The 22,792-nt window shown below is 40.3% G+C and overlaps 1 protein-coding gene across 6 annotated transcripts in view; it reads left to right on the plus strand.

Annotated features, from left to right (window-relative positions):
• Positions 1–22,792, plus strand: part of LOC108443672 (ERC protein 2) — a 308,529-nt gene that overhangs the window by 132,262 nt on the left and 153,475 nt on the right. For all 6 annotated transcript variants that reach the window (XR_005129963.1, XR_005129967.1, XR_005129964.1 and 3 more), the window contains one exon: positions 12,317–12,401. Coding sequence is in view for 1 of the 6 variants with exons in the window: in XM_037536284.1 (XP_037392181.1) it covers positions 12,317–12,401 (85 nt within the window). In the remaining 5 variants the exon portion in view is untranslated. The remainder of the gene's footprint in view (positions 1–12,316; positions 12,402–22,792) is intronic.

Genomic DNA, 22,792 nt, shown 5'->3' on the forward strand with positions numbered 1-22,792 from the left:
TGCTGTTCATCCAACTTACCAGCACACTTTTTCCAGATTTCCCTCATGGCTGTTATTTTATTTTCTCCTCTGTTAGGTGGGACCAGAGTCACTGATTTGTATCCTGCCTGGCACACAATGCCCTTAGTGGTGGGAAAAGCTCTTGTGGGTGGAAGAGCGAGCATTCTGCTGGCTGCAGCATCCCCTGAGTCATTTTGGGGGGCTGGAAACAGCATTGGGGGAGGTCAATGTGGGAGATATAAGATCAAAGCCTTATTACCCTATCAACTGCTGCAGGTTGCCTTTCTCTCTGGCTAACCTGCATATAGGGGAGGGTCATTGCAACCCTCCATCCCAAACGCCATAAGTCTTCAGGGGTTCTCCCCCAGGACTTGGGGAAATAACCCCCATGCACCCCAGCTTCATGATGGCTTGCTGCTTTCTTTTACCATATTTGAGAGAGCATACTCTTCCTCTAGGCCGCTGGGCCTGTTTTTTTGCAGCATCTTGTCTCCTCACAGCCTTGCCTCCCTCTGCTGCCTCCAAGCAGACCCATCTTTTTTCAGCTGGGGGCCATGCCCATCTCTCACTGTGCGTTTCAGGTGGCTTTATCATTACTGCATGCCCCCTTTAAAGCCCAGCATGGCATTTGCAGGTTTTACTTGGCAGTATTTCTCAAAAAATTGAGGCTTATAGTACACATGTCCTGCACCTCTGCTATCAAGACTAAATGGCACATAATTTTACCCCCAACTGTCAGGGTTGATCACCCTCTTCCATTCATTGACGCTAACTCACCAGTCATGGTGTATAGAGGGACTGTCGTATCCTCCAGCTCAACCCTCCCAGGAACCACTTAGGGTCAGGCCACTGTAAAGGTTGAACCAGTATCCACCAACACAGTGCATGGAACTCCCTCAGTGTGGATGGAAATATGACAAAAAGCAGCTGCACGAGCAGCACGCCCCTCTGGTTGCATAGCAGTGGGAATAGCCAGTTTGCACATCATAGTCATCATAATCTGCTCACTGCAAAACCACTGACAGCATCATCTCCCTCTCTAATACATACTCCAAAGCTTCTTGCAAGTTACATGGGTGATGTGTGGAGCTCTACTGGGGACAGTGCTCTGATAAACTGGTCACATGCTAGCTCATTTTGAACTTGGGACATAATGTGAGCATAAGCCCATCTGTCTAGCATCTCAATATCATTAGCTAGGGTCCTCAATGACTCCTTTTATGGTCTACAGCAGTTACACCGTTCGGATCGCAAAAACCCAGGCTTGTGGCACAGACCGAAACACCTCAGACGGCACGGTCTAGCTTCGGCACTAGTAAGGGCACTACCGCACAATTATCTCCCCGTTTCCTTGTCTCTCCAACTGCGCACCCAGCCAGTCTGAGTCTCACTTCGCTGCAGTTGAGCACATGACAATGTCTGTTCACCTCCATTCTCCCCAGTTTTTACTTGAAGCTAGCAGTCCATTCTCCATTCCCTTACCATCTAACGCTAGTGGCTGAACAGGCAATATCTCCCGGTGTGAGTATATACACACAAAATATCATTGCTGTTGGAACAAAACCTTGTATCTCCATTGTCATGTTTCAGTTTTTGACAAAATTTGAAAATGCCTGTTACTCTTTGTGTTATATGTAAATTTCATGACAAATGGACTAAAAGAAATGGTCCAAAATTACTCTGCTTCCATTGACTTACATTAGAAGTCCAGTTGTTTTTTTTCCTTCTCCTGTAAAGTTACCATTTTGGAGATACCAGGTTTTGTTCCGACAACAGCTATATATATATATACACACACACACACACTATATTGCCAAAAGTATTCACTCACCCATCCAAATCATTGGATTTATAAAACCAAGCATCTAGGCATGCAGACTGCGTTTACAGACATTTGTGAAAGGGTCGCTCTCAGGAGCTCCAGTTGTGAAATTTCCTCGCTACTAAATATTCCACAGTCAACTGTCAGTGGGATTATAACCAAGTGAAAGCGATTGGGAACGACACCAACAGAGCCACAAAGTGTTCGGCCACGTAAAATGACAGAGCGGATGCTGAGGGGCATAGTGCGCAAAGGTTGCCGACTATACAGAGTCAATCACTAGAGACCTCCAAACTTCATGTGGCCTTCAGATCAGCTCAAGAACAGCGTAGAGAGCTTCATGGAATGGGTTTCTGTGGCTGAGCAGCTGCATCCAAGCCTTACATCACCAAGCGCAGTACAAAGCATCAAATGCGGCAGTGTAAAGCGCCGCCACTGGACTCTAGAGCAGTGGAGACGTGTTCTCTGGAGTGACCAATCACGCTTCTCCGTCTGGCAATATGAGGGCTGAGTCTGGGATTGGCTGTTGCCAGGAAAACGGTACTTGTCTGACTGCATTGTGCCAAGTGTAAAGTTTGGTGGAGGGGGGATCATGGTGTGGGGGTGTTTTTCAGGAGTTGGGCTCGGCCCCTTACTTCCAGTGAAAGGAACTCTTAAAGCTTCAGCACCAAGAGATTTTGGACAATTTCATTCTCCCAACTTTGTGGGAACAGTTTGGGGATGACTCCTTCCGGCTCCAACATGACATCTCACTAGTGCACAAAGCAAGATCCATAAAAAAAAAGGGATGAGCAAGTTTGGTGTAGAAGAACTTGACTGGCCTGCACAGAGCCCTGACCTCAACCCCATAGAACACCTTTGGGATGAATTAGAGTGGAGACTGTGAGCCAGGCCTTCTCATCCAACATCTGACCTCACAAATGCTCTTCTGGAAGAACGGTCAAAAATTCCCATAAACACACTCCTAACCCTTGTGGAAAGCCTTCCCAGAACAGTTGAAGCTGTTATAGCTGCAAAGGGTGGGCCGACATTATATTAAACCCTATGGATTAAGAATGGGATGTCACTCAAGTTCATATACGTGTACTTTTGGAAATGTAGTGTGCATATATATATATATATATATATATATATATATATATATATATATATGTGTGTGTGTGTGTGTGTGTGTGTGTGTGTGTGTGGGTTGGGGGCGGTAGTTAGGGAAGTTGTTTCTTGTTTTTTAATATGTATTTTTATGTCTTGTCTGATATCTATCCCAATTTTACATCCAAACCATCCTCCTAGATCTGCCTCCTGTTTCCCCTTACCCAACTGCAGACCTCCCACTGCTCAGCCCCTCCCCATTTCTGCCTCTCCTAAACCCTGGGGTGGCTTTATGTGGGATATCTTTGGAAAGTGAGTGGTCCTCTGGCATGTCTTTCATCTATACAGGCCAATATGAATCAGCATGTTGTTATATGGACTGTTTAATGCCTGCTTTTGATCAATGCTTGAATTATCATACATAGAAGCATGGACCATTGCATCGCTGCTTACACTAGCCAGGTTTTCAGTTACAGCTATAAGATTGAAAAATTCACAAACGTTCATAGAGCATACACACAAATTTTACTGGTGAAGAAGCATAGAATTTTAAACTGAGGAAATGTTTTAGCTTCTTTGATAGTGGTTAGATGGAGGCATTTAGCAAGCTGAATGTGGTCTTTCAAGTTTTACGTAAGTACTATAATGTCTATATCTGTATGATACTATAGTAAAATAGTTTCATGTAAAAGTAATTTTAAAGTAAAGCAAAAGCACTGACAGGTGCATGGCCTGATTTTCAGCAATGTTTTGTTCTTTTGTCTTTTGTCTTGAGTGCAAGTTCTCCTCTTCCATTATTTGTGCTAACATGAAGATAGGCAAGGAAACGTCACCGGACATATTGTGCTTTTCCTTTTTTCATAATTATTTCACATTTTGAGTGTGTGTAGGGGAGTCTTAGAAGTTGGAATTAGCATGTTGAAATTTTGTATTATTTCTCATTTGTAGCTCACTGAAAATAAGTTTTTCCAAAGTTAGACTTTGAAACAAATAAAAAATAGAAGTGGAGACTGAAACCGTTTGATGCAGATAATTACGTACATAACTAACTATGTAATTACATTTAACATGATGTCATGTAATCCAAATGAATAGCACATTGATAATTACAGCCCTATACTTCTAAGGGTTGAGTATCCCACTTTACTGTTTTCAACTAGATCTTACACAGAGCACACCTTCATGTGGAAGTGGAGGACATGCTTAGCTGCACAGAGGCTGATGTTTGTTATACTCAAGGGGTGCTGAAACTCTGCTTGCCTTTGTCTTTCAGTCTCTCCTTTCCTTTCCACCTCCTGTAGTTTTCTTCCTTTTCTTTCTCTCTCTGTTGCACCATTTGTCAAATCTGGACAAGGTCATACTCTGGCCGCTCTGTCTGTGATTGTATCTTTGATTGTGTCTGAGTTCAAGTGTGTGTATCTTTCTGTATGTGTATGTGTTTGAATGCATGTGAGTGTACAGCAGATGCCGGCCTATATGGTTGTGCTGTATAGATCAGGCCAGTGCTGACTCATGAATTCCTTCTTTTAGACACATTGCTTCCATGTAAACGTGCTCTTTTGGCAAGCAACCAAAGTACTGCTGTTCAGGAATACAATTATTTATAACTATTTTTTGGTATCAATGCATGCCACATCCAGATCCTGCTGTGTAATCTTTCCCACCTGCTGCAGTCCGCTCTTGTTCTCTTATTCTGACCTTTTTAATGGCTTGGTTCCAGTTTTTACTTACAGGTTAGTAGAGTCAAGTTTAAGCTTAACATCTAGTACTTTCACAAAATTCTCAATTAATTGCCATTGTGCAATTTTCTGACAAGCCTCCCACTTAGGAAGTTGATTGCAGCACAGTTGCTCCAAAAAGTAATAGTGTAATTGAAATGCTTTAAAAATCTCATTGTTTTGTTTAGCTGTGGATGTTTAGAACTGTGTTACAAGTGCAGTTCACTCTGAGTTTTAATCATACAGGCAGCGGTACAGACACCCAGTAGTCAGTTTTTGGGTGCACATGCATGTGCAAGAGAGTCTGTGGCTGTAAAATTATCAGCGAACAACAAGAGGATCATGAACACACACACACACACACACACACACACACACACTCACAACATCTAACACGGGACAAACCTCGGCGATTGGTTAGAAGCTCATTTGTGTATTGTGGCTCTCTGCAATAGCAGTTTTGCAAAGGCCAGTATTTTCATAATGATTAACAACATATTCTGCAGCCTTGGGCCTTTCTCATATACTCCCTATCCTCTGCAGCCTATTGCCTGCTTCTGTCTAATTTTCAGTTTGCAGATCAGACTGATAACTATCTTTAGGGGGAAAAAAATCATAATCTTCTCTGTAGTTTGGGCAGGAGTAAAGATGAATGACTTTTTAATTAGCCTGTTTGCATTGGCCTGTCCTGAGAGTAGGTAATAATGAGTATTGAGAATTAGGATGTCAGACACCATGTGTTTGGAACACACATATCTCAGGGATACTTACTGTTCCTTTTGAACGCAGCTCAGTCTCTCTGACTGTCATTCTTTGTATGATCTGGTTGCTTCTTTGTGTCCAAAGTAATATGTAGTTTAAGGCATGCAAACAATGTGGTGGTCTACCACTATCTGACTCTACCCATCTTTTAACCTCTATGTTGTAATAGCAAATCTACTTTTTAAGTAGCAGAGATGTGCAGTTTCAGTCAGCACTGGAGGATGGGTGCAGACGTGTGTACCTCAAGGAGATGGATAGCAGGGATGTTCAGGAGGTTGTTGGCTTTGGCGAGCGGAGTTTGGCTGCGGTAATTTCTTCTTGGCCGTTGCTCCAGTTTGCCTCCAAATGTGTTTCCCACTTCAGTCAAAAAGAGCGTCTCCCAAAACACACACACGTGCGCCCACACTCCTCTGGTTGAACAGAGATCAGGGCAGGTCACTGATAGGGGCATAAAATACCTCCTCCTTGTTCATAACATTAGTTTTATGATAAACTCAGTTAGATCACTCCCAGCATTCCTCTGCCTCCTGCAGCCAACGTGCAGTGTGTCAGTTGTACTGTTAGAGCAAACTGATTAGCACATCTCACAAAATCACATCTTCCAAAATGTTTGATTTAATTCCTTCATTTAACAAGGGCAAGAACGAGTCAGAAGGTTGGGTAGTGTCATGAGGCCTTAGCTTTGTCAAAGTTCAGTTAAAGACTCCAGACGATGGAATGACCTAACTACTTTTGCAGCCAGTAATGGACTGGGACTGCTTGTGTTGGACAGTTGGTGTGGTTATGTGTTCAGCTGGAGGATGTTCTCACCAGGAAATCTAAAATTGACCTCCACACCTCTGTCGAGCACAACACTTAACCGAACAGTGATAAATGAGAGACATTGTTAAAAGAATAAGATATTGTCAAATAAATAAGAATGTCATATTGTTTTAACATCAGTGTGGAAAGATGCAGTTTGGTAGCTTGAACATAATGGTCGTTATAAGATTATTAAAATGGGAATAAATGTGACGTGACGGTTTAAGTTGAGTTTAGGCCTTCCATTTTGTTTTGTTATGACTACAACAATGTCCTGTGGGACACTCTGAATGCAGTTTGGGTCTTGTTTATTTATTAGTTTCCAAGCTTATCAATTATTTGTTTATATCCACCAAAATGATCCTGGTAATGAATAAAAAAAAAACTAAGGTAAGAATATGTGCTTAAACATTAGTGGGGTTGTCACGATTGGCCTTCCCAGTCCTGTCCATGTTTTCTTTGTTTTGGTTTTTAGTCCAGCCCCCTTGTTTAGTGATTCCGCCCCTGATTGTTCCCACCTGTTTTCCGCCTGTCCCTCGCTATCCTTGTTCGTGTTTAAGCCCTGTGTTTGCCCCTTGTGTTTATTGGTCTTTGTTCGATATGTTTGATTGTATGTTTGTATGTTCTGTCAGAAGTATTTGGGTTTGTGTTTCGTGAGCGTATTTCGACATGTCTGTCCCTAATTCGGTCCGTGTTGGCTTTATGAACCTGGACTGTCTTGACCACGACCCTGGATTTGCCCTCAATAAAAGACACTTATCTCAGCGTATGGGTCTGCCCCCTCGCTCCACGTTACAGGGGTAGACATTAGTGCCTTTGCTTTATGTAGGTTAGTTTTTAGTCATTTATTTAGGCTAATATTTTATTTTATATTTCTCCCTTTGGATTATAGCTTGAAGTGTTCTAGGCATGGCATGCATGAGTTTGCACAGCTGATGATCAACCAGGCTTGTTGGAAATGTACTTTTTGGAGGGTCAGAGCCTGGCAGGTTTTGAACACTTCTTGTGTCTTTCCATTTCTTCAGTACATTTTTTACATTTGTTTTTGGTATCTGTAATCTTTCTCACAGACATTTTATTACCACACAAAGGTATTTTTGGACAGATTTATTCAACTCAGTTTTCTAAAGCAATATCTTTCAGAATGTTAATGAAAGTTTGAGTTGGGTGTGTTGAATGATGGCTTTCCAGGAGTAGCATTTGAGATCTCTGGTTTGAACACGATGCTTGTGTGTATTTGTGTTAGTGTCCCAACATTTTTTTAAGCAGGGGGTTAGCTGAAATGTGTTTTGTTCATTGTGAAGTCGGATCCAAAGTATTCCTGGACGTGTTATAACATAACTGAAATTATGTACTTTTGAATATAAGACACATAAAATAATAAAAAAAAATAAAAAAAGATGAGTGTTATAAAACTTCTGAACATTGTGCAAAGGTTTATATCAATTCCAATCAAAACAGTTTTTAAGTACAAACTAATCATTATTCAGAAAATATTTCTAAGAATATTAGATATAAAACAATGCGTTCACATAAGCAAATTAAAGGCAAATATTAAGTAAAAAAAATCCAAGACAGGGTCAAAAAGATGTACAGAAAATGGGAATCCTAACAACCATGCAAGAGCTGGTAGACCACCAAAACCGTCACTATCAGATAAACAGTACATAAATCTAGAGATAGGAGAAAATCAAGCTCCACTTTTGCTTCAGATCTGAAAAAAAACTGTTCATCCATACATGAGGAGGCATCTCAACACTATGGGTCTGAAAGGATGTGTGGCTGTCAAGAGGCCATAACTGAGAGAAGAAAATAGACAAAAGAGAAGAAGTTTTGTTGGCGGAACAATAGACTGACCACCTCAGAGCTCAGACCTCAACATCATTAAATGCATTTGGGATTTCTCATACTGTTAAATACAGAAAGTGCAACCACCTATGAAGACTGAACTTTAGAGATGTAGAAAAATATCCCTGCAGATTTCTTAGAAATACTGAAATTCAGTCTACTGAACAGAATGAAAGCTGTGAGAAAGCAAAGGTTGATAGACTTAATACTTTCGTTGTTGTAAGTAAATTTTATCATTTATTTTTTCCTGGCACTGGAAAATGCACATCTGTTAGGGGTCCTATTATCTTGATTATCCTAATCTCCTCAGAAATATCTCCTGAAAAAATAATAAACAATAAATAATAAAACAGGAGCTGCTGATGAAAATTGACAAATCCATGAAATGACTGGACTGCAGTGAGAAGTCAGGAACCAAACCTTGGTTCTTCTAACTATATTCCTCTAACCAAGATATTAAAATTTTTAATTAACATATTTCTTTATGCATGTCTGTTTAATTGTGCTTATTTTAATGTTATATAGTGTTTTAATGGTTTTAACACAGTTGTAGATAAATATAAATAGTTTTCATAGGTGCCTAAGATGTTTGCACAGTACTGTGTACACACACACACACACACACACACACAGTCCCAATGCAAAAACCCAACATTCCTTAACACTTTGAAGTGTTTACACGTACTTTCCTGACACATAGTGTAATTTTTGAAATGATAATACTGCTGAAATGATCTTCTGGAAGCAACTGTCTTATAACATGAGCCCAGTACAAACAGAAATAGTTCTACAAAATGAGTACTGTGGGTTTTAATATGTTTTGCTAAGTCTGAGTAATGGCTCATCATGTTTCTTTAATTGTGCCTTGTGATGGGTGCTGTGATCTCTCTTACGTCGGATAGATCTTTAACGATAAAGACTCAATCTTAAGCCTTTGATGTCTACATCAAAACATAATTGTGGATTTGTCATAATGGATCACAGTGAATGTGTGTTTGTGTGCATACATGCTCACACTCATTTCTCTACTACATAATATGGATTCCATTCATCCAAATAATGTATTCCAAATTAAGTATTCAACCTGACATAAAAACATTTCATAGCGGTCAGTGTGGTTCATGATCTGTGAACAACTACAAATAGGCTTAAATCCAGCTATATTTATTTTGCATACTTATTTACTTAATAACTGTGTGCTAGACTGCACTGGGCAATGGGGAGAGTCAGGAGAGTCGACCAAAGAACCCATAGTGTTTACTGTCTGTTACTGTAGTCTATCCTGTAGAAAATCCATGCAAATAAACGTGTGAATGCACATACCAACTGTCAAAGTTACAACCAGATCTACAGTTAATAACTGAAGGATTAAATCAGCAGAACCTTCCTTCAGAGATATCGCCCCGATTGGCTATATGAGCTAATGAGTCTCATTAGAGATTAGCTAGTGCATATTTGATGTATGGTGTATAAACCTGGTGCTGGTTGACACAGCAGCAGAGTTATACAGAGTGCTTTTTCATATTTCATACATGAATCTCATACATGAAAAGATGAATAGCAATGGCAAAAAGCAGACAAAAAATGGGCCAGAAAAACAGCATTTTAGAAGTATGCAGTATTCAAGCAACTGGGCAGTGTGGAATGTATATTATAGCATATTATCTGTCATGAATATTACACTTTGAAGATAAAATCTATCTCCAGTTTTCATTTTACCAATAACTGGTCAACTTGGCTGTTTCATTACGGCAAACAAAAAAAAGAGGATGAAATGAAAAAAATGAAAATGTCAGATTTTGGAAAAATGACCTCATAGGAGTAAAAAGTTTGCTTTTCCTTCTTCTGCTTATTTCCCCCTTTTTATTTATTTATTTATTTATATATTTTTTATGTTTTGGAAGAGGGCAGTGTTTGTGCTTGCATGGCAGAGACATACACTTTAGGGTGGGTTGTGTCTGTATCATGTAACTCCAGGTCTGAAAATGTGTCCCATGTTTTAAAAGAGAGCAATAAAGTAAAAAGCCTACAGTTGAGACCGGGTGTGTGGAGTCAATGTTAAACTTAAAAAATACAACTGCAGTGGACGATGGTCCAGTTATGTTTTCTGTCTAAAGAAAATGAAGACGTACCACGCCATTGAAAAGAAGGTAGCCATCCAATGACAGTTTATTTTAATAAATAATTTGTGCGAAATTCTAGTATTCTAGTAATATCATTTTATATCATTTTTTGTCTTTCTGTGAACAAATGCTTGGAATGAGCATATTACTATTTTGGACAATGCAAAGTGTACATTAAAACACAAAGCAATGATGTGCAAATTATTTAAACCCATATTTAACTGAAAATAGTACAAAGACAACATGTCAAATGTTGTCAGATGTTGTGCACTGTCCATTTTGAATTTGTTGCCAGCTACACCTTTCATAAAATTGGAGACAGGTTTGTTATGGTTGGTTATGTACATCACTTTTTTTGCATAACCTCTTCTTTAAACAACACTGTACGTTTTTGGGAACTAAGGAGGCCAATTACCTTAGTTCTGAAAATCAAATATTTTCTTTCTTGATATAAAGTTTCAGAACACTTCATCAAGTTTTTTGCTTCATAATGTGCAACATGTTTTCAGTGGGTGACAGGTCTGGACTACAGGCAGACCAGTTTAGGCTCTTTTACTCTGGACTCTTTTACTATAGAATCATGCTGTTGTCATACATGCAGAATGTGGTTTGGCATTGTCTTGCTGAAATAACCATATACGATCATACGATAAGGCCTTCCCTGAAAAAGACATCATCTGGATGGCAGCATATGTTGCTAGAAAACCTGTATATATTGTTCAACAATAATGGTGCCTTTACATATGTGCAAGCCATACACTAATTCACCCCTATACCATCACAGATGACAAGTCGGATGGTCCTATTTTAACATGGAGGATGTGGCATGATTTCGACAAAGAATTGCAAATTTCAATTTGTTGGAGCGCAATACAATTTTCTACTTTGCCTCAGTTAATTTTAAATGAGCTTTGGCCCAGAGAAGACAGCAGAATTTCTGCATCTGCTTCTTCCTTCTTTGCATTGTTGAGGTTTAACTTGCATTTTTGAATGCAGCAATAAACTGTGTTCAGAAGTGTTCTTGAGCCCAAGCAGTGATTTCCAGTACAAAATCGTGTCTGCTTTTAATGTGGTGCCGTCCGAGAGCCCAAAGATTAGGGCCAGCCAATATTGGTTTTCAGGCTTGTCCCATGCATACAAAGATTTCTCCAAATTCTCTGAATCTTTTAATTATATTATGTACCATAGATTCTGAAATCTCTCTTTGTCTTTGTTGAGAAAATGTTATTTTTGAGTTGTTGCATTATTTAGCCATGCAGTCTTTCACAGAGTGGTGAACTCCTCAGAAAGCCTCAGCCTTTCTGGGGCTGGGATGCTCTTTTAATACCCAGTCATGTCACTGACTTGTTGCCAATTGACCTAATTAGTTGTAAGGTGTCCATGTGTTTTTAGCATTACACAACTTTATCAGTCTTTTGTTTCCCCTGTCCCAACTTGTTTAAAGTATGCTGCTGGCATCAAATTAAAATGGGCGTACATTTTTTTGAAAAACAATACAATTTCTCAGTTTTGACATTTGATATGTTGTCTGTACTATTTTCAATTATCGCACTCTTGTTTTTTATTTACATTTTATACAGTGTCCCGACATATTTGAATTTAATTGCAAGAAGAGCCCAAAATGGTGCCAGGCATGCCTTTGCACATGAAATTCTAGTACGTGTATGTATTGTTTGGTCTTTCACAGGTCTTGTCTTGAAGCACAGTAAACAGCCTAGTCAATGTACACTGACTAAAGTATATAAATATAGCAGCTGCTGGTTGAAAGGTTGTTTACAGTAATTGACTGTTCTTTTAAAGTTTACTTTTATAATGTTATTCAACCCATAGGGAAAAAAAAAGCAAAATAGGATAAAATAAGACATGAAACTGAGCGTGCATCTGCACAATCTGGTAATATTTTAACATTATAGTCAATTTAATGTTCTTTATGTCCTCTAATGTTGTTCTGAAATTGAATTCGAACAGTAAAAATATGTTACAATACACTCACACAAACGCGTGAATGCTCAGTAGACATTATTAATAACAGCAGTGAGCAAATAACACAGAGATCAAGCTCAAATCCAGTCAGATGCACTTAGTCAGATTCTGTGTTATGTGCAAAAGCGTATCTATAGGGCCTTGAAATACATCTTATCACTGTTTTGCAGGCAAGCAAAGGAACAAAATAAGAAACTGACAAGTGCAAAACCCACCCAGCTGGGAGAAATGAAACCGTCCGATGGGCCTCCACAGGTGAGAAGACAAGCTGTCTTTTTTTTTGCCTTCACTCACAGATTGACACACATTGCCTTTATTATTCTGTCTTCTTATCATGGTTATTTCTTAAGTGAAATATAAAACAATAATATATGTTCCATTCAGTGTGTGTGTGAGGGAGTGTGTGTGGTTTTGTGTGTGTGTTTGGTTTCCCTCTGTGCACATATGGTAGGTATTCCACAGCCCCTTCAAATCATCTTTGCTGGCGCAATCTAAGTGGAAAAGACAGTGATTTAGTCAGTCACAAATCAATTCCATACCAGCCACAACTAAAGCATCAAAACGACTTAGTTGGGGAGAGAGAGAGAGAGAGAGAGAGAGAGAGAGAGAGAGAGAAAGATGGATGTTACAGGGTTCATGTGGATCCTTTAAAAGACTTTAAAAAGTCTTAAAACAGATATTAAAAATGTAAGGTCATGAAATGTCTGAAAATGGCTTATTTTTACTACTAGTGGTATTACATTTAGGGATGTCTTGCCATATTCTGATGTATCAAGGATCGGCTAAAATAAGCCTGATCTGGTTTCAATCCTTTCTTTTATATTTGCGCTGTTTACTCTGCTGTAGTAGAGGTGCCATAAATGCCATTATTCCCCAACCTGCAGCAAAGAGGTGCACTTTCAGAAGGTAGTACAGCAATTTCAGTGCAAATTCAGTGAATTTGTAATATCTGCTGTGCCCATGTTTCTACTAGCTTTGAACAAGCCAGCTTTCGTCTGACCACGTGAAATACATAAATCTTTCGTCTAGAGACATAAAACGTGTGTGGCTATTTTAGTCTGTTTTCAGCTATTTGCTGCGAATGACTTGTTGCCAAAACTATGTATGAAATACTCTCCTTCCACATTTTTCTCTTGCATTGTAATCAAAACTATCACCATACTGCACTGCTTCTGCTTCTTAATCGACATTATCATAAACACCGCATTCAAAACTGAAAGAAAGGAGAATTCAACACTGTATAAAATGGTTGTTTCACTTAAGTACTACAGTGTATCACCCTACTTGTATCAAAGATTTTACTGCATGTTGACTGCAAATGAACATTATGAACTTATTAAAAATTCATTTTACTGCATTATTGGCCTAACTAACCTAAATTGTGCAGCTGTTATTATATTTCATATTGTCTATGAAAACACAAATGTTGAATTAGACTGAATATCATATGAAAGTGCTCCAATCTGATGGGAGGGTGAGACAGGGCTGAATCAGGACATCTCTAAATGTCATCTATAAGACGGTTTTTAAAGAAAAGGCAGTTTTATACATTAAACTAATTTGGAGCGGTCAATCAGCCAAAACGTCTCAGCAGGCAGTGGTCCTGTGGAGATGGAGCATGACAAGCTTGATAAAGTCAATTTAACTGAGTTGACTATGTAACCTCTAAGCATACATTGAACCAGTTGTTTGAAACGTTAATAAACAGTTCTTTGTGCTGTTGTGTGGTTCGCATGGTACCAAAGTATTAGTGTAAAGTGACTGTGCAAGGATTTGTGGAAAGTGACTCCTTTTTTTTGGTACGGCTCCGATTTCCATATGCAGTCTTTTTCCATATGCAGTCTTTTTCCATGTGCATTCTAAGTCTTTGCTAAAACGATGGTGTTTTCTGATCTCACTATCTCTTAACCCATGAGGAATCTGGCTGAGTCAAAAACAAACAATAAAAAACTTCTGTGTGTGTATGTTTGCCTCACTTACATTCACAATTGCACATAATACGCACACGCTACACACACAGTGCAGAGTCAGCTGCGTGGGAGAGAGATAGCATCACCTACTGATCCTCTTGAGCGTGCCACTTCATCTTAAACAAACACCTTTAGCAGTCCGTCTAAGCCTTCGCTCTTGGCCTGCAACTCACATTATTTCTGCTTGGCTTTTCAAGTATGTGAGTGACTCATTTTGTACCAAATATTCTACTTTTTAATTGTTGTACTTTTCAGATACTAATTTGGAGAATGACTTTGGGAAAAATATTGGGTGGACAATATTGCGATTGCTATTTAAATGTGGTTATTTTCTAAATAAATTATTCTTCAGAACAGCACATTCACGTTTTCAGACTCAAATACTGAATATAATCTGCCAGGCTGCTGGTTCACAAGCTCTGGATTATTAGGTTAAATTCCCATCTTAAAATGTATAAAGACAGCGTTGAATTATGTGGGATATATCTAAAATTGCAACTCTTATGATTTGAAAACTGCCCTCTTTCAAATTTTGATTTCAGTATAAAAATGATTTGAATTGTTCAGCAGCAGGAGAACTCGCAGTCCGTTTCTTCAGACAGATTTGTACAGGCATATATGGTCTCCATATGGTCTTTTTTGAGATTCCGAATGAAAAACAAATCCTCTCTTCATTTTAGCCCGCATGACAACAAAAGACAGCTTGGGAAATTACTCTGTGTTTAGGTTTTGGCCTGTGCCTATTTTTTCTTGATTACACCGTGACAGCTCCAGACTCAGACTCGTATTTGTTCAGCATGCGTTCACATGAGATCAAATGTTCAGATTTTCTTGTATGACATTGCAATAATTTAAACATGTCTTCAGTCTTTTATTATGAGCCGGGCCTCATACATCAGGCTATAAATCAATGTTAAAATTAAAAGCCTTATGTGATACATGTTTATGGATCTTCAACTGCATGTTAATAATTGCAGTCAACCAGTACTATTCAACATGATATTGAGCTTTAGAGTTAAATGAAACATGATTTTAACATTGACTTAGAGCTCATTTGGTCTATTCTAACATACTAAGTAAAGGAGGTGGGTAGAGCAAATGAAAGAAAAATGGATGGGGCTGAAACAAGATTTGAACTGAAGTGAGAGTGACGTATGTTATTTTGAGCTAAGCAGTTTGGAGTGCTTGGCCCCCTGTCATTGCTTCTACAGTGTTGAAAGCAGATCTGTAAAATCTCCTTCGTTATGTGGAGGAAAACCAGCATTTTCTCACTCTCTGCCAGTTTGTTTAGCTGATTATACGCCTTCAGATTAGGCCTTAATTGTCAGATTACATAATTACTGAAGCCTGAGACGAAGGTGCCGAATGGCCTCACAGCCACAATTATCTCTGGTCCCTCTTATTTTGGGGGGCTGTGGGGAGTGACGTACTGAGGTAGTATAGGCACCAAGGTTGTGTTTGGCGTTTGCAAAAGGGCTTTCGCCCTCTTCAACCCGCTCTTCAGTTGGGCCAGTATTACTGTTTGCTCTGTTGATCCGGCTGCATTGGGTTACAGCTGAGCTGTCAGGTCCAATCAACGTGCCGGCCTCGTGATGCACACAACCGGACTGTGTCACCCTCACACCAGGGACCCAACCTAGTGCTCCAATTCTGTTTTTGTTTTGGTTGCACTTTTACTCGTTTTACCTTGGGGTGTGTGAGTGTGTGTCTGTGAGTGAATGGCATACTTTGTGATGCATAAGAGTATAACGGTACAATGATACATACCACATTTTATTAATGATAATAAGACTAGTGAGGTCACAGACTTGTTCAGCAATAGCAGACGGTTCACATTTGCATTGTTTCTTAGTTGCTGTTGTTTCAATTTTAGAAACTTTCTTAAGCAATTCCTTCAAAATTCACCCACATAGGTGATTCATTGCTCTTTCTTACTTCTTGATCTAATCTGCCCATGAGAGTTTGCCTTCTCATCCTTAAAGGTTGGTGAAAAATACATTTACATGATTAACCCCCTCATCATAAAAGTTTGGTGTCCGAAATTTGAATGGTTAGTTTTGCACTGGGGCTGCAAAGCTAATGTAACTAACAAGCAGTGGAAGCTTATACTCCACCATTTGGCATACACGTCTGACACTTTATGACATACCGGTATCTAGACATGTCTCGATATCTAGAGACCCATAGCAGCCCTGCTTTCACAAGCTCTTACTAATCTGTCGTTGTCTGGTCACGTAGAGAAGAGCGGTTAAGAGAAAGTTTCTTTTCTTTTTAATGTTTACTTTTACATGTTCTTTTGCTCTAGGTGTGGAATGATTTATTTTCTCTCCAGTGCCTTGGTGTAGTCTTTTTTAACCCCCTACTACCCAACACTCTTCGGTCTCTCACATCATGTGTTTATAGTTCACCTCCTTCCTTTTTTTCCTTAGCTTTTTTCACTTGGAGTAGAAACAGCTGAACAAATCCTTAATCTTTAGAAGTTTTATTTCGTCCTATTTTGCAGCTTCTTTCAGCAAATGATGATGTGCTTCCAGAGCTCTCATTGAAGTCAGAAGTCTGTTATAATATTGCTGTCATAACACATTCTCTCTTTAAAATGGTAACTCCTTAGGAGCAGGGAAAAAAAAACATTCCCCAATGTATTAATGTAGCTATTTTATTCCAAGTTATTCTGGATAATTTCTTTTAGTCTTTTCATCATGAGCCCTTTGCACAATGTTAAGGGCAACTATAACAAATAAAATATGGAGTTATGAAATTTCAGTATGACCGTGATAGTCATTTAAGCGCTGCACCTAATTACATCTGAAAAGAATTCAAGAGTAAAGAAACCCAAGCCTAAATGTAATTATATTTATTCATGCGGAATGCTCTGCCATGTTCCCTCTCCTTTCCTCTAGCTTCATATTTCCCAGGCTTCAACGCAGGAGACAGCTGAGCGAATCAGAGAGCTGGAGCGAGCTCTGAGAGAAAGCATGAACACCTCTGCTCACAGAGAGTCTCTGTGGGCTCAGGAGGAGCAGGCACATGCTCTAGCACAGAGACAGGTACACACACTGACTGGCCAGTGCGGGAGGGCAGAGGCTTTACATGGTTTCTATGGAGCATGAATGACCACATCTTTTCCTCAACACAATGTCCAGTCCTCCACTCCAGGAATGCCCACTGTGTTCTGCTTACACTTTTATCCAAGTTGTGGCATGCCCCTCTGATTCTTCATCTCTAAATCTGTGGCTCCAACACACACACACTTTACATCTTCAATCACTTCTCCTAACTCTCTGTTTTCTCTTTTCTGTGTATTACAGTTCTCATACTGTATTATAGCGCTCCATTATGACAAATTCCAAATCTCCATTGGACAAAATACTATATATATATATACATACACACTGTGTACGTGTTACTGCAACTTGTGTACTGAACTCCCATTGCATGTACTTTCCATTACTTACAAAGCAAAGTGTGTGTGTGTGTGTGTGTGTGTGTGTGTGTGTGTGTGTATACACACTGCTCAAAAAAATAAAGGGAGCACTCAAATAACACATCCTAGATCTGAATGAATGAAATTCTCATTGAATACTTTGTTCTGTACAAAGTTGAATGTGCTGACAACAAAATCACAAACATCATCAATGGAAATCAGATTTATTAACCAGTGGAGGCCTGGATTTGGAGACACACACAAAATTAAAGTGGAAAAACACACGACAGGCTGATCCAACTTTGATGTAATGTCCTTAAAACAAGTCAAAATGAGGCTCAGTAGTGTGTGTGGCCTCCACGTGCCTGTATGACCTCCCTACAACGCCTGGGCAGCTCCTGATGAGGTGGCGGATGGTCTCCTGAGGGATCTCCTCCCAGACCTGGACTAAAGCATCCGCCAACTCCTGGACAGTCTGTGGTGCAACGTGACGTTGGTGGATGGAGCGAGACATGATGTCCCAGATGTGCTCAATCGGATTCATGTCTGGGGAACGGGCGGGCCAGTCCATAGCTTCAATGCCTTCATCTTGCAGGAACTGCTGACACACTCCAGCCACATGAGGTCTAGCATTGTCCTGCATTAGGAGGAACCCAGGGCCAACCGCACCAGCATATGGTCTCACAAGGGGTCTGAGGATCTCATCTCGGTACCTAATGGCAGTCAGGCCACCTCTGGCGAGCACATGGAGGGCTGTGCGGCCCTCCAAAGAAATGCCACCCCACACCATTACTGACCCACTGCCAAACCGGTCATGCTGAAGGATGTTGCAGGCAGCAGATCGCTCTCCATGGCGTCTCCAGACTCTGTCACGTCTGTCACATGTGCTCAGTGCTTTCATCTGTGAAGATCACAGGGTACCAGTGGCGAATTTGCCAATCCTGGTGTTCTCTGGCAAATGCCATGCGTCCTGCACGGTGTTGGGCTGTGAGCACAACCCCCATCTGTGGACATCGGGCCCTCATACCATCCTCATGGAGTCAGTTTCTAACCGTTTGTGCAGACACATGCACATTTGTGGCCTGCTGGAGGTCATTCTGCAGGGCTCTGGCAGCTCCTCCTGTTCCTCCTTGCACAAAGGCGGAGGTAGCGGTCCTGCTGCTGGGTTGTTGCCCTCCTACGGCCTCCTCCACGTCTCCTGGTGTACTGGCCTGTCTCCTGGTAGCGCCTCCAGCCTCTGGACACTACGCTGACAGACACAGCAAACCTTCTTGCCACAGCTCGCATTGATGTACCATCCTGGATGAGCTGCACTACCTGAGCCACTTGTGTGGGTTGTAGAGTCCGTCTCCTGCTACCACGAGTGTGAAAGCACCACCAACATTCAAAAGTGACCAAAACATCACCCAGAAAGCAGAAAGGTGCTGAGAAGTGGTCTGTGGTCCCCACCTGCAGAGCCACTCCTTTATACTCCTCTAATTGCCAATAATTTCCACCTGTTGTCTGTTCCATTTGCACAACAGCTGTGAAATTGATTGTCAGTGTTGCTTCCTAAGTGGACAGTTTGATTTCACAGAAGTTTGATTTACTTGGAGTTTTGTGTTGTTTAAGTGTTCCCTTTATTTTTTTGAGCAGTGTGTATACACACACACACACACACACACACACACACACACACACACACACACTTTGCTTTGTAAGTAATGGAAAGTACATGCAATGGGAGTTCAGTACACAAGTTGCAGTAACACATACACAGTATGTACAGCTAAAGGAATGAGCAGTGACTATAAATGTAAATACATGTATGCAACGCTGTGGTAACCACAACATGCTCTGTGTTTCAGAAGGGGCTTTTTGGGCATGGTATACAAAGCTGCACCCTGTGCGCCACCTCCCTACTGTGGGTTAGTTAGAGTTTGTTTGTATGTCTACCATGAAGTGAAGTTGTATATTGGTCACCTTGCCCACTGTTCTCGCTGCTACTCAGTAGCACTGGGCTGGGTATTGCTTGCTGCCTGTGAAAGTGCCTGTTCAATGAAAGAGTATTCTTCTACGCTGATACCACAATATGTAAATTTGCACTAAGTTAAAGAGAGTTAGAGAGAGAGAGAGAGAGAGTCCTGTTAGACCTTTTTTCACTGACCTCTCCTATACCACTAACCTGATTTTCCATCCCTCTCTTTCAGCAGCAGCACATCTTGCAGTTTCCTCTCTCTAAGCCGATGCAATTGCATGTACTCTTTGCTCTCTTTAGCTGCAGCTGCGTGATTATTTCTTTCCTTTCAGGTTTCTTAATTAGACGCATGATTTGGGCCGCGCTCTGTCTCCTGTACTTTCTTTTTCCACGTGTGTGTGTGTGTGGCAGGTCCTCCCTCATGCTCCTCCCTGCATTATGCCATTGTGTGCTTTTTGCTCCACTGACTGCTCCCTGTCTCTCTGTCTCTCTTTCCCTCCCTTGTGTGTGATGATGTCTTCAGTGCCCAGCTGTCCCGGGTCACTTGTGAGTGCTGTGGCAGTGTTTGAACTTTGCATTTATCCGTAAAAGGACTTTCTTTTCTGGTCGTTTTTGGAACAAATCAAGTTTCCTGTCTTCTCCACTGTTTCCACTCATAAAAAGAAGATGCCGATGAACTGGAGTGACCTCACTCTTTTAGCCTCTCACACACAGGCATGCACTTCACAACTAGCAGAGACATACAGTTACAGTATAAGTGGTCTGTTATGTGCACCAAATACTAACTCATACAAATAAGCAAGCATTTCTTGTACTTCTGCATGTTTTATGTCTCATCATAATCTCATTTGTGATGTACATTTTACAGCCAAGATACTCCTGAGTATAGTGATGCGGTAAATACAATAAGATCTAATCTAATCTAAATACTGTAACAACTCTAGTCTGAATTATTCCCAAAAATAATAAGTAAAGGTGAAATAAATTAGGTCATGTGATAACAGGAGCTTTAGTGAATGGTAGCATAAGAACAAGTTGCTAGATGTCTGTTACCTGACCTGAGTCTGACTGGGCCTGACACATCAGGTTTCTGGCCAGGTTCGGGCCATTTTTTCACATGCAACTTTGGGTTTGGCTTGGGCTTGAGTGTATGTGCTGAATGAATGTGTATTTTGTAGTTTTGTTGTAATGTGAAGGAATATAATGCTGCGTTCACATGACAAACCTCACTGCTCAAACCCGATCTCTCTGACGTGATGGTTCACACCCGTTTAGATAAGTGATTCAAATCTGCCATTAATGTGAACTGGCGTCCTGAAATGACCCGCATGCGCACATCCTACTCGGTAACGTCAAGGGAATGATAGATTATTAACTCTGAACATCTCTCAGCTGTTCATTATTAGAGCTAGACAAAGGCGAAATAGGTGAGATGTGTTGATTTTCCACCGTTTACAGGCTTTGACATTGGCTCAGCCATGGAAATACTGAATGATGGCGCACACGCAGTGATAAAGCACATGGATTCCGATCCGAGCTTCACATTAAGGTCGCATGACCACGAATCGGATATGTATCTGATCTAGAACTACATATGAAAGTGACTCAGGTCAGATTTGAAAACATCAGATCTGAGTCACGTTAGGGCAAAAAAAAGTGCACTCACTGTCTCTGACAGAGTCTAGTATACAGCAAAGCCTTTCTTCCTGGCTGTTCTCTGTGGATGATATGGAAATAAAGCTTACTAAAGGGGAACTGGTTAAAATTCAGAGGAAGCCTTCATTGTGGAAACGCTTTCACCTGGTTGTTGATAGAGAGCAGGCTGTTGAGTGTAGAGCTTATGACAGTATTTTAAGCTGTGATGGCAGGTCATCTCTTCAGGGACACGTCCACTGCAGGTACAGAGTGCTTCTTCAGACCAGTTACATTAGTTTTGTCTAGAGCTCAGTTCCTAGATATGTGTAAAGTTTTTTTCGTTTGTTTACTGTCGATCAATTTAAGTGCTTAATAACAAAGCAAAGCACTGTAAAACTGTGTGTGCAATAATCCAACCCTGCAGTGGGGGTGAGTGAGTTTGGGTCAGGTTTGGTTTTTAAATTTAGCAGTACTGCTTGGGCCTGGGTTTAAAGTCTTGGGTACAGGTCAGTTGGGCTTCAATGTTATCCCTGTGCAAAACCAAAATATAATTATAATTATATAAATATAAATAGCTCTATCATTGTGTTAAAATTTCCTGATGAATACACCAATACAAGTTGTGCAAAATGAAGAAGAGAAAAAAAAAGTTACATTTTTTGCTAGTTAAGCTGTTTTGCCCTCTTGAAAAGTTAAAGTTCTGGAGAAGTTTTGTTCTGACAATGACATTATAGGACAATTAAAAATCTTTTATTTTCCCTCATCTTTCACACATTTGCAATGTAAGTTATGTCATGTAGTTATTTCGTTCCTGTAGCATATTAGTGTTTGAACTGTTTTACATGGCCATTTTAAGTAGAGTGCATCAGTCGACGAAAAGAACCTAGGGAGTCCGGTACCGGCCCAGAAAAAAGAAATTCATTCACAGTACAATCATTTTAACAGTTTATGCATGTAGAACCAGGGTGTTCTGCGTGCTACTGTGTTTACTATCACTATATAAAATAAACGCAACACTTCTTTTCTTGTTACCGCATGATCCTGCATTTTTGGCTTTGTTAGATTGCAAGAACATGTCATGAGAAAAATAACAGCATTCAAATCATGTTCTTAATGAAAAAGAGTAGATAAAACAGCAGAAATAGACACTTTTTGCATTGGCCTTAAAGGCATTAAGTTAATTTTTAAACATTTTTTAATGTCAGATTATATCAGATTGGTATTGTTATCAGCCAAACTAGGTTTCAGTATCATTGTTGGAGAAATGGTAGTGTGCCGTCTCTGTGTCAGAGGCTTAGCTCTCCATATGTAACTGCACAGCTCTGGTAATAGGATGTGATACTTGGTGAGATTGAATATGTGTGGTCAGAGACGTGTGTGTGTGTGTGTGTGTGTGTGTGTGTGTGTGTGTGTGTGTGAATGAGAGAGAGGTAGAAAGGGAGTCTTGCATGGATAAAGAAGAAGAAGGGAGAAGTAACTGGAGTGCCTATATATCCCAGCTGCTCTTTTCTTCACACAAACTCCAAAAAAAGAGCAGAAGAATAAAGCAAGTGCGCAGTTCGGAGGCACAGGCCAATCATAACTCCATAATGTTTTTCCAGTCTGGTTTGGGCTTACGTTGGGCAGAGTGCTTCTCTCACAGAGACTGTTTCAAAGTTTA

Source organism: Pygocentrus nattereri, chromosome 29, assembly GCF_015220715.1.
Source record: "Pygocentrus nattereri isolate fPygNat1 chromosome 29, fPygNat1.pri, whole genome shotgun sequence".
Lineage (NCBI taxonomy): Eukaryota > Metazoa > Chordata > Actinopteri > Characiformes > Serrasalmidae > Pygocentrus > Pygocentrus nattereri.